Below are 13,083 nucleotides of genomic sequence, written 5' to 3'. Positions count from 1 at the left end.
ATTTTATTTCTTGCATGCTCATGTATTCCTTTAGTTTGTATTGTTTGTATTGATGAGGTGCATGAAAAGTGCTTTAAGGGTGGTTGCTATGGCGTTGCTAAGGTGTTCTGGGTGGTTGCTAGGGTATCATGGCTGGATGCTAGGGTGTTGCTAAGGTGTTATTGGTGTTTGTTAGGCGATTGCTAAGGTGTTCTGTGTGGTGGCTAGACGGTTGCTAGGGTATCCTGGGTGGTTTCTAGTGTGTAGCAAGGTTGTTGCTATGGGGCTCTGAGTGGTTGCCAGGGCATTGCTAGGCAGTCATTATATCAAACAAAGTTTATCATTATTATGACTGCATTATATTTAGAAACCCGATTCCAAAAAAGTTGGGACAATGTACAAATTGTGAATAAAAAAGGAATGCAATAATTTACAAATCTCATAAACTTATATTTTATTCACAAAATAATATAGATAACATATCAAATGTTGAAAGTGAGACATTTTGACATGTCTAATATGGCAAATATTGGCTCATTTTGGATTTCATTAGAGCTTCACATTCCAAAAAAGTTGGGACAGGTAGCAATATGAGGCCGGAAAAGTGAAATGTACATATAAGGAACAGCTGGAGGAAAGAATTTGAACTTATTATGTCAATTGGCAACATGATTGGGTATAAAAAGAGCCTCTCAGAGTGGCAGTGACTCTCAGAAGTCAAGATGGGCAGAGGATCACCAATTCCCCCAATGCTGCGGCGGACAATAGTGGAGCAATATCAGAAAGGAGTTTCTCAGAGAAACACTGCAAAGAGTTTGAAGTTATCATCATCTACAGCGCATAATATCATCCAAAGATTCAGAGAATCTGGAACAAACTCTGTGTGTAAGGGTCAAGGGTCAAAACCAGACTGGACGCTGCATCACATATAGGAATGATACTGTAATGGACATCACAACATGGGCTCAGGAATACTTCCAGAAAACATTGGAGAGCACAATCCACCGTGCCATTCACCGTCGCCGGCTAAAACTCTACAGGTCAAAAAAGAAGCCACATCTAAACATGATCCAGAAGCGCAGGCGTTTTCTCTGGGCCAAGGCTCATTTAAAATGGACTGTGGCAAAGTGGAAAACTGCTCTGGGGTCAGACGAATCAAAATCTGAAGTTCTTTTTGGAAAACTGGGACGCCATGTCATCCGGACTGAAGAGGACAAGGACAACCCAAGCTGTTCTCAGCGCTCAGTTCAGAAGCTGATCTCTGATGGTCTGGGGTTCATGAGTGTGTGTGGCATGGGCAGCTTACACATCTGGAAAGGCCATCAATGCTGAAAGGTCTATCCAAGATCTAGAGCAACATCTGCTCCATCCAGACGTCGTCTCTTTCAGGGAAGATCTTGCATTCTCCAACATGACAATGCCAGACCACATACTGCATCAATTACAGCATCATGGCTGTGTAGAAGAAGGATCCGGCACTGAAATGGCCAGCCTGCAGTCCAGATCTCTCACCATTAGAAAACATTTGGTGCATCATAAAGAGGAAGATGCGATAAAGAAGACCTAAGACAGTTGAGCAGCTAGAAGCCTGTGTTAGACAAGAATGGGACAACATTCCTATTCCTAAACTTGAGCAGCTCGTCTCCTCAGTCCCCAGACGTTTGCAGACTGATATAAAAAGAAGAGGGGATGACACAGCGGGAAACATGGCCTTGGCCCAACTTTTTTAAATGTGTTGATGCCATGAAATTTAAAATCAACTTATTTTTCCCTTAAAATGATACATTTTCTCAGTTTAAACACTTTGAAATGTCATGACACACTGAAACATGTCAAGACAATTTCGACATAAAAACATTTCAGATGTGTTCGATTTCAAATGTTCAATATTCAACAGTGAAAATTTCAAATTCAAAACTATGCAAAATGCAACATAATATTCAATTTTATTAGATTACACTTGTTAATAATTGAGATTTATACAATTCAAATTCAGATAATTTTGTCATATTTCTAGCTCCATACAAATATTGAAAATTAAAAACTTCCACATCATTGCATTCTGTTTTTATTCACAATTTGTACAGTGTCGCAACTTTTTTGGAATCGGGTTTGTATATATAAATACGTTTTAAATGTTCTTAGGGTGTTTTGCTAATAGTTTGTGTTATTCATTTGTGTTGTGTAGTGGATTATGGTATATGAGCATTAGATCACAGTATATTAAGAGCAGTGAGCCGGCTGTGTCTGCAGTTTGTGTGTGTGTGTGTGTGTGTGTGTGTGTGTCAGCCGCAGCCGCAGCAGTGGCTGATGGGAGTTTCTTACCGAGCTCAAACATGTGCAGTGGGACAGTGAGGCCGTGCGGCTCCAGGTCTCCCTCTCCTGGCCAGCGGCGGCAGCTCAACTCCTCACTGGGCGGCAGCAGCAGCAGCAGAGACACCTGATCACCCGCCTGCAGCAACTCCTGCGTGTACACGCGGTAATCACATGCCTGCACACACACACACACACACACACACACACACACGCATTAACATGATCCAATCCCTCAAACTGATCCAAACCTTCTGAATCGCCTTAGACATAAATGATTCTTCAACTGAAACATCTCAAAGATTGATCATGGTGAACGAATCATTCATTTTAACAGGGAAAAGATTCTTTTGAACTGGTAAATGATTTTTTCGAACAATTAAATTATTCTTTCAAATAGGTAAATGATTGTTTTGCAACAGGTAAATTTTTCTTTTGAACTGGTAAATTATTATTTTGAACAGGTAAATGATTCTTTTGAACAGGTAAATGATTCTTTTGAACAGGTAAATGATTCATATAAACAGGTAAATTATTTGTGTGTTGTGTTACCCGTTCCAGTGGGACGTTGAGTTTGGTGAGCAGTTGAATCACCGCAGATCTCAGAGCCTTCACGAAATCCTCAACACCTGAGCTGTCAATCACAGCTTCAGCCCCGCCCTCCCGGCTGCCACAGGCCCCGCCCACCGCATGCCTCTGTAGCCACGCCCACTCCTCCCTGCACACACACACACTGGTTATTTCAGCATCATGGAGCGTCAAAGAGTGTGTGTGTGTAAGTGAGTGAATCTCTGAGTGTTACCGTGAGACGTGCGGCCGGTCTCTGACGCGGCAGCTGAAGGGCATGCTGGGTAATCTCTGAGAGACCAGGACGCGCAGCTGATTGACGGAGCTGCAGAGCTTCAGGACGCAAACATACAGGCCACGCTGAGCTCTCTGCTGACTCCTGCGGTGATACGCCAGCGTCTCCTGCACACACACACACACACACACACACCTTCACTTATCAGCCTCCATAATCATTTGAGCTGACACTAAAATAACATTAAACCAATCTCCATTTTAAAGTTCAGCCAAAATTGTCATTGTCATAATTTATTCATGTAAATTATCTTTTTTTTCTTCCATTGTTTAGATACTTTAATGACAGCAGAGGGCGACATTTCCCCAAAACACTTTGTGTGTGATTAACTTTACTGATATTTCGTAGGTTTGTGTGTGTGTGCGACTGTGCGTGTGTGTTCTGACCCACAGTCTCTCGGTCAGCAGCTCGACGGCTGTGGGTTCCGGCAGTAGAGTGTGTGTGTGTGTGTGTGTGTGTTCTGACCCACAGTCTCTCGGTCAGCAGCTCGACGGCTGTGGGTTCGGGCAGTAGAGTGTGTGTGTGTGTGTGTGTGTGTGTGTTCTGACCCGCAGTCTCTCGGTCAGCAGCTCGACGGCTGTGGGTTTGGGCAGTAGAGTGTGTGTGTGTGTGTGTGTGTGTGTGTTCTGACCCGCAGTCTCTCGGTCAGCAGCTCGACGGCTGTGGGTTCGGGCAGTAGAGTGTGTGTGTGTGTGTGTGTGTGTGTGTGTGTGTTCTGACCCGCAGTCTCTCAGTCAGCAGCTCGACGGCTGTGGGTTCGGGCAGTAGCGGCGTCTGGATCTGGTTCTTCTCCAGTCTGCTGACCGGAGCCCAGTGCAGCGCGGGGTCAGACGGGCTCAGCGGGGTCGTGACCTCTCTCAGGGTCAGCAGCAGCACGTTCCCCTGCCGGTCCTTCAGTGGCTCGAAGTACACCTGCCCCAGATCCACACAGCCCACGGACGCCTGCGCAGACACACACACACACACACACTGTCACAGTGAACTCTTCCTCCACATCGAGTTATTCTGAGCGCTGACTGAAACCGTTTCACTCGCGCGTCTCGTGTCTATAACCTCTCTCTGATTAATCGATCGCCTCTATTCCTCATTCCAGTCGCTCTGGATAAAAGGAGTTGCTAAATTAATTAATGTACAACCATAAAACACCTGAAATAAAATATAAAATGCATCCTTACTTTAACCTAAGTACTAAAATAACAAAAAAGATAAAATGTGTAGACATTTAAAAAAACATTTAGAAAATAATACAAATTTAAAAACATTAAATAATACAAATGCAAAACAAAAGTGTGTTGGAGCGACTTATTATCAATCTCTCCTGCCGTTGAAGCTAGATCTGTCTCTTCTTAAATGAGAACACTAATGTGCTGTTTATGAAGGCTTTATCTCTAACACCAATCATCTCTGCAGACTGTTGATTTTCTCCTTGACTCCTTTAACCCTTAAAGACCGAGAACATTTGGGGCGCCTGACGTGCCTCTACTTTTTTTGTTTTTCTCCCCCATTCTAGCAGTTAGCATCAAGTGCTAACAGGAGAACCTGAAGTTTCCATCTAGCTCATTTGATGTCCCAATTTTACATTCATTTATTCTGAGAATGGATTAAATTAATATAATTTCAAGAAAAACGGCAGCAAAAATGTGATGTTTTTACTGTGAACTCGAACAGAATTTCATGAAGTTTGGATTTTTTCCTTTAGAAAGTTAGACGATTAGGTTGTTTAACACTTCAAGATGAAATTTTGTCTACATGTAACAATCCCTCAGCAAGTTATAGCCATTTATTATAACATTATTCTAGGCATTTCTAGGTTCTTGAGTGAAAACAGGTGTATTTTATTTACTGATAATGTGTCCTAAAAAGTTCAAGTAGTAAAGTAAATAGAAAGATTGTTATATTATAACAACACTGAAACAAACATTCAGAGAAATATATTATAATTTGAGCATGAAAAACAAACGCAAACAATACATCAAGTTGTGACAAACCGTGAAATAAAATATACTGAGGCTACGTTTACATGTGGGCGGCTATTCTCATAAACGGACATTTCAACCTCTCTGCACATAATCTTCTCAAACACAAATTGAGGAAAATATAATAGTGAAAATTGTGTAAAACACAAACTACATACAAATAGAGAAATATACTGGCTGTGCTCTGAGAGAGAGTGCTTTGCACACGTTTATTTCTGTTTGGTTTGCAAATTCACACCCACTTTCACGTCCATTTTTCAGAGAAGCGTGATTGGTGGTTCAAAAGACCAAACACTGTGTTTATTGGTTGAGTTGATGAAAGTTTCAACGAATCTGGGCATGGGGGGGTGGGACTAATGATAAAAATATAATTCTGTTTGGCTCAGGGGAACAACCCACGTGTGTTTCCTGGACAAATCAATGCTGCATATTTCTATGACGCATCCACGCTGACTACGGAGCCTCTGAATGATCAATCGCGAGACATATTATACCTATGGAAAGCGGATTCTCCTCTTTATGGCGCAGTTTACAGCATACAGATTGGATTTGCGGTTTAAATGTTATTAAACATTTTAGAATGATAGTTATTTTTAGCCGCAGGCGGCTGTCTCGGTCTTTAAGGGTTAACTCAAAAGTTAAGAGTGTAATTGATGATATTGCTCCTCTGAAAGTCAGGAAAAAGAGTGGCAAACAAAAGGCACCATGGAGAAACTCAACAGCAGTTCAAATAATGAAAAGACAATGCAGGAAATCTGAACGCATGTGGCAGAAGACAAAATAAAGACAGCCTTCATGCTTTTAGTGTTGAACTAGGCAAAGCTAGACAGACCTTCTTCTCAAATATTATAAACAGACACATAAACAACACGCGCACTCTTTTTGCTACTGTAGACAGACTAACAAACCCCCCGAGTCACATTCCCAGAGAAATGCTCTCAGACAGCAAATGCAGTGAGTTTGCTTCCTTCTTCTCCGAGAAAATCAAAAATATCAGAAAGGCGATCAGCACATCCTCTAGTTGCTCTGCGGTCAGTCAGATCAGACCAAACCCTCGGAAAATTACTATGTCTGACTTCGAAACAATTGACGGTAAAATTTTAGAAGACCCAGTACAGCATCTTAAAACATCAACCTGCGCCATTGACGCACTCCCCACTTCTTTTTTCAAAAGTGTGTTTAACTGTTTGGAAGCAGATCTCCTAGAAGTGGTGAACTCCTCACTTCTCTACGGGACTTTTCCAACCGCCCTTAAAACTGCAATAGTTAAGCCTCTTCTGAAAAAGAGAAATCTAGATAACTCCATACTGAGCAACTACAGACCAATCTCAAATCTCCCCTTCATAGGCAAAATCATTGAAAAAGTTGTTTTCAATCAACTAAACAAATTCTTAAACTCAAACGGATTCTTTGACAATTTTCAATCTGGTTTCCGACCGCATCACAGCACAGAGACAGCGCTCATAAAGATTATAAATGATATTCGCTTAAATACTGATACAGGCAAAACATCAATTCTGGTTCTACTCGATCTCAGTGCTGCATTCGACACTGTTGACCACAACATACTTCTAGACAGGCTGGAAAACTGGGTCGGGCTTTCTGTGATGGTCCTCAGATGGTTCAGGTCATACTTAGAAGGGAGAGGTTATTATGTGAGTATAAGAGACCATAAGTCTGAGTGGACATCCATGACATGCGGAGTCCCACAAGGGTCTATTCTAGCACCTCTCCTGTTTAACCTGTATATGCTGCCACTGAGCCAAATAATGAAAAAGAACAATATTGCTTACCACAGCTATGCTGACGACACCCAGCTCTACTTAGCACTATCACCTAATGACTACAGCCTCATTGACTCGCTGTGCAAATGCATTGATGAAGTTAACGACTGGATGTGCCAAAACTATCTTCAGTTAAACAAAGACAAAACTGAAATCATTACATTTGGAAACAAAGATGAAATTCTCAAGGTGAACGCGTATCTTGAGGCTAAAGGTCTGATAACAAAAAATCAAGTCAGGAATCTTGGAGTGATTTTGGAGTCAGACCTGAGTTTCAGTAGTCATGTCAAAGCAATAACTAAATCAGCATACTATCATCTGAAAAATATTGCAAGGATTAGATGTTTTGTCTCCAGGCAAGACTTAGAGAAACTGGTTCATGCTTTCATCACCAGTAGGGTGGACTATTGTAACGGCCTTCTCACTGGCCTTCCCAAAAAGACCATTAGACAGCTGCAGCTCATACAGAACGCTGCTGCCAGGATTCTGAGCAGAACCAGAAAATATGACCATATCACACCAGTCCTCAGGTCTTTACACTGGCTTCCAGTTACATCTAGGATCGATTTTAAAGTTCTACTACTTGTTAATAAATCACTCAATGAGCTAGGACCTCAATACATCGCAGATATGCTGATTAAATACAAACCCAACAGATCACTCAGATACATTTAACCAAACCTTTTATGTAGGATTTTTGAATGCAGCTTCACAGAGCCAAACATGAATAAAAAAACATTTATTTGATGTATGTTTTTGTTCTGTTTTGTTTCTCACTCCCCTGTGAGTGAATAATGAGCTTTCCCACAATGCAGCTTTGGTTGAGTCAGTGCAAGCAGGTGGATCTGGAGTCAGATCCACAGAAAATGAAGGAGTGAACACAGATTTTAGGAAAAAAATGAAGAGATGTGAGGCGTGCCCATCTAAGCGTGACAGCAAAACCAGCACCATGTGTGTGAAGTGCAAGAAATTCATATGCAGAAAGCACACACTTGCTGTGTGCTCATCATGTTAGAAGTAAATTCTTGACTTTATGAAATGAGCTTACAAAACAGCCAACTTAGAAAAAGTACATATTTTCATTATACAGCTACATTTAAGTGTTCAGTTATGATGTTTTAAAAAAAATGTGTATGTCAGCATACTATTTATTTTCAAATTTTGTAAAAAATAAAATTGAAAAAAAAATTCCATTTTTTTTTTTAAAAAATGGTTAAAAAACATTTTTATTAAATCATATCTTGAGATATATTTATATTGGAATATTTGACAAATGTTGATATTAAAAGTTTACAGTTTGTACCTAAATCTTTGTTGTTTTCATTTTTGAGGAATTGTATTGAATCCACTTAGGGTCAATTTGACCCGCTCCATAAAGGGTGTACACAGAAATCGAACAGTGCACAAGGGTTAATTCTATTGTAAATCAATTAATAAGCTGTTGTATTTTAGATTAAATTTATATTGAAATACTGTTGTATTGTAGGTTGCATTATTGCTTATATTTATTAATTTCAGGTGAACCCAGCAGATAGTCAAGGGTCAGGTGATTGTGACTTCATACCTTTGTGTAATTGTGTAATTTACCACTTTACTTACAAAATATGAATCTCCAACGCGCATTTACGCAACAATGTGCGCTCTCGTGTCAACACAACACGCATGCGTCGTGGTGCTCTCATAAATGTACGTTGGAGATTCATATTTTGTAAGAAAAGTTGTAAATTGTTTTTTTTCACTTAATAAAACTGAGGAGGCTAAACCACTGGAGTCATGGATTACTTTACTTCAGATTTCATCATATCTTCATTTGTGTTCTGAAGATTAACAAACGTCTGACGGGTTTGGAACGACATGAGGGTGAGGAATTAATACTTCATACGTAGTGCAACAAATGCTGATTTTATTGCATAGTGGCTAGTTTAATTCAATTGTATTATATTTTTATATTTCAAATGTCTTGTATTTTTGTGCAGATATTTTTTGGAATCACAGCACTCGCTGGAGCCAAGACAGATACAACAAGCACAGAGGCAAAACAAGTGGAAAGATCTCGGAGAAGAGGAACAAGTCAACCCTCATGTATGTGTTTTTGCTCATCTCAGAAGCTCAACGGACTTTCAATGTGTATTAAGTTGTCTTTTGGTGGAATATTCTTAGTATAATAGAAGATACGCTCAAACAAGAGAATTTTCTGTATCAAAATCTGTTGATCTGTTTTTAATTTTTAATTTGAAAGTTTATGTTCTACTCAGAATACGTCTTAAAATGGCTTTTCATTTTTGTGGATATTTTGTGATGCTATGTAATTTTTTAAAGATTTTAACAGTTGGAAGACTGAATTACTTTACTTGCAACACCCTTGACTTGGTTTTTATTCATTTATATTCAGAAAGTGTTCATCTTAATGCGTTTAAATCTGTATATTGCAGTTTACTGTTAAATTCGCTTTAATTCTACGGTACATTTTGTTTACAGTTGTCTTTGGGGGAAAGAGCTGACTATGGTCTTTTTTTCTGAAAGTCATGTGATTTACTGGAAAGATAGAGCAGGTGTCCGTTTTCTCCGTAACACACAGATCTTTTCTCATTGGTTGACATGAACATCTTGTCTAACATGAGGATACTTATAAGCCCACCGTAGCAAAAAGACTACAGCAGAAGAATTCAAGAAAGCAAGCCACATCTCTATGATCTCCAGTTGAAAACAACTCAAGTTGGCGGTTTGGAAGACAGATTTCCTCAGGTTTGACTTTTTTTTACATATACATGTATTTGTTGTTTCTTTTTTTATTTAAACCCAACTCATCTCTTCTGATTCATGGGACACTGTGGGAATATTAGTTAAAGGGTTAGTTCACCCAAAAATGAAAATTGTCATTATTTCCTCACCTTCATGCCGTTCCAGACCCGTCAGACCTCCGTTCATCTTCACACACAGATGAAGATATTAGTGTTGAAATCCGATGGCTCAGAAAGGCCTTCATTGACACCAATGTCATTTCCTCTCTCAAGACCCATAAAGGCACTAAAGACGTCGTTACAAAGCTCATCTCACTACAGCGGCTCTACAATCATCTTATGAAGTGACGAGAATAGTTTTCGTGCACAAAAAGACCGAAATAACGGCTTTATTTAACTTTATTCTTGTCTTCCGTCTGGGCCCTTACGTGAACTTACGACGCTTGAGCTTGAGAGAGGAAATGACATTGGTGGCAATGAAGGCCTTTCTGAGCCATCGGATTTCAACACTAATATCTAACGGGTGTCCAACGACATGAGGGAGAGGAATTAATGACATCATTTACATTTTAGGGTGAACTAACCAGAGGTGGACAAAGTACACAACTCTATTACTTGAGTAAAAGTGAAAGTACTGCTGGTCAAATATTACTCCGTTACAAGTAAAAGTTGTAAAAAAAGATTTTTACTAGAGTAAAAGTACAGAAGTATTTCTTTTTAAAAAATACTTAAGTATCCAAAGTAAATTTCCTTTTTTATGCCAATGCATTATTTTATTATAGTTGTATAAATGCACATTATGCCATCATGGTTTAAGCCAGTCAGTGACGCTCCATCTGACATACTAGCATACGACTAACTTAAACTCATTTAAATACTTGTAGAAAAGTTACAACGCTCATTATAAAGCTGCTGTCACTTTAAGACCGAATGCACGGATCCAATACACTGATACACATCTGATATTCTGTTTACCTTCACTTAAGACATAATCAACTTTGTTCATGCGAATACTTGCCAAAATGAGCATTTTGACATCCGTCTTCTTCCATTTTGCTCTAAACTATAAATCAGTGTTAAAAAGAAAATGCTGGTAAATCATTGAACTTCACCTACAAGAGAAGGAGAGTAGAAAAAAATCATCCACTGACTTTCAGAGCTGCTACAGAAATGACTTTCGACTTCGAGGACCTTGATAGAAATGTAGTGGAGTAAAAAATATGATATTTGTCTTTAAAATGTAGTGAAGTTAAAAGTCATACGTTACCAGAAAAAAATATATTCATTTAAAGTACAGATACTCAAAAAGTGTACTTAATTATAGTACTCAAGTAAATGTACTTAGTTACTGTCCACCTCTGGAACAAACCCTTTAATATTTCCAGAACAGAGCTTAGAGAGTCTTGGTAACTCATATGTTTTATGTTAAGTTTGTCTAATTTAAGTTATAGGTGAATTAGGGATGTTCTAAAACGCTCAATATGAAAGCACTTAACATGGTTTTATGCATTAAGAGAGTAATACTGGAGGGCACACATTATTGATGATGCATTCTCTACAGGCAAGAAGATAAGCCTAGAATATGAATGCAACGTGCTAAATTACACACTGAAACCAGAAACCAGCTAATACATGTTTTTTATGTGTCTTAATGTCTTATAAACTGTAAAATCCAACAGTGATTCTAAAGCTTTTTAGTTAACTTTACTTAATGTCTTAATTGTAAAAATCTAGTAATGTGTAGCCTACTATTCATATTATATACCTTGTTTACTCAGAAAAGCCAAGTTAAACCTGAGTCTACACAGCATGAGACAAGGGTGTTGTGTGTTTGTTTTTACTGAAACATGGCTAAACGAGAACATCCAGGACTCCGCCATTCAGCTGCACGGGCTAACTTACTAGAGTCTCATCACTGTCTGGCAAGACTCGCGGGGTTGTCTTGTGTGTGTACATCAACAAAGAATGGTGTAACAATGCTGCGGTAGAGTCAAAACCCTGATGCCTTTTGCATCATATCTGCTGACATCACACAAACTTAAAGACAGTTTTGCCAAAGTTTTACCAACATGTGAACTTTGCAAAAAGGACCTAGTTTACACAAAAGAGAAAAATGCGTACAAAGCTGAACCTCACCCCTATGTCTGTTATGCTAATCCCATCATACAACCCACATCTGAAACTCATCAAACCGGTTCAAAAACTCATTACAGTATGACCGGATGATGCTACCTCAACATGTTTAAAGAGGCAAACATCTACAACAACAACACAGACTTGCCTGCGTATACTGAAACAGTGAGTGCCTACATCAAAAAGTGCATTGATGATGTGAGAATCACCAAGACCATCACCACACGTGCCAACCAGAATGGATGACAGCAGAGGTTTGTGGGCTGCTAAAGATCAGAGATGAAGCATTTAGATCAGAAGATACCTATACAGCGAGAGCCAATCTGTCCTGTGGTATCAAAAATGCAAAACAGTCATATGCACAAAAAATCAATAATCACTTCACAGTGATTCAGACCATCGCTGACTACAAGCCCCCACAAGCCACAGGCCTCTGTTGACGACAAAAATCTTCCAGATGCACTTAATCAGTTCTATACATGTTTTGAAATGCAGAATGACACACCTGCACAGAAACTGCCCCAAATGATCAGGCTCTTTGACTGCCTCCAGCCGATGTAAGGAAGACCCCTTCTAAGATCAACCCACGCAGGGCTGTGGATCCTGACAACATACCTGGCTGTGTACTGAGAGACTGTGCTGCACAGCTGATGTAATGGAGGCCAGCTAGTAGTCGCTGTGCGAGTAAACCTCACTCCTCTGATCTCAAGAGACGCTCTAGCGGCTGACACTAGGGGTTGCAGCTTTTAGGATCCTTGTTAGAGCGTCCGACTCTCATACAGGCGGACCCGGGTTCGAATAGGAGGGGTTACACTGACAGAAGTCCTAACAGACATCTTCAAAACCTCGCTGAGCCAGGCAGTCATTCTCACGTCTCTAATCCACTACCATCATACCATCCCATAGCACTGACTCCACTCATGATGAAGTGATGATCAGTTATAAGTTGCGTCAGTGGCTCAGTGGTTCAAGTAGGTTTTCTACAAACCAAAGGCTAGTGGTTAAATCCCCGGTTCCACCTGACCAAGTGTCGAGGTGTCCATGAGCAAGACACTTAACCCCAGCTGCTCCCGATGAGCTGGATGAAGCCTAGCATGGCTGACATCGCCGTCGGTTCATCGTGTGTATGAATGTGAATGTGAGGCAATATGTAAAGCGCTTTGGTGGTCATGGGTCATTTGAAAGCAAGTTTCCATTTACCACAAAGTGCTTTGAGAGGTTAGTCATGCACCACATTAAAACCGTCCTCCCCAACACACTTGAGCTCCGGTTTGCATACCGTGCAATTTCCTCAA

At 40.0% G+C, this 13,083-nt stretch overlaps 1 protein-coding gene across 3 annotated transcripts in view; it reads right to left on the bottom strand.

Moving 5' to 3' along the window:
• LOC137049854 (ankyrin repeat and fibronectin type-III domain-containing protein 1) overlaps positions 1-13,083 on the bottom strand; it is a 34,510-nt gene that overhangs the window by 3,810 nt on the left and 17,617 nt on the right. For all 3 annotated transcript variants that reach the window (XM_067428584.1, XM_067428593.1, XM_067428601.1), the window contains exons 12-15: positions 3,875-4,096; positions 3,095-3,261; positions 2,845-3,010; positions 2,305-2,470 (exon numbers count right to left, since the gene is read on the bottom strand). In XM_067428584.1, coding sequence (XP_067284685.1) covers positions 2,305-2,470; positions 2,845-3,010; positions 3,095-3,261; positions 3,875-4,096 — 721 coding nt within the window. The remainder of the gene's footprint in view (positions 1-2,304; positions 2,471-2,844; positions 3,011-3,094; positions 3,262-3,874; positions 4,097-13,083) is intronic.

Source organism: Pseudorasbora parva, chromosome 2, assembly GCF_024679245.1.
Source record: "Pseudorasbora parva isolate DD20220531a chromosome 2, ASM2467924v1, whole genome shotgun sequence".
Classification (NCBI taxonomy): Eukaryota; Metazoa; Chordata; class Actinopteri; order Cypriniformes; family Gobionidae; genus Pseudorasbora; species Pseudorasbora parva.
The sequence above is the reverse complement of the archived record's forward strand: the minus strand, read 5'-3'. Positions and strand labels throughout refer to the sequence as shown.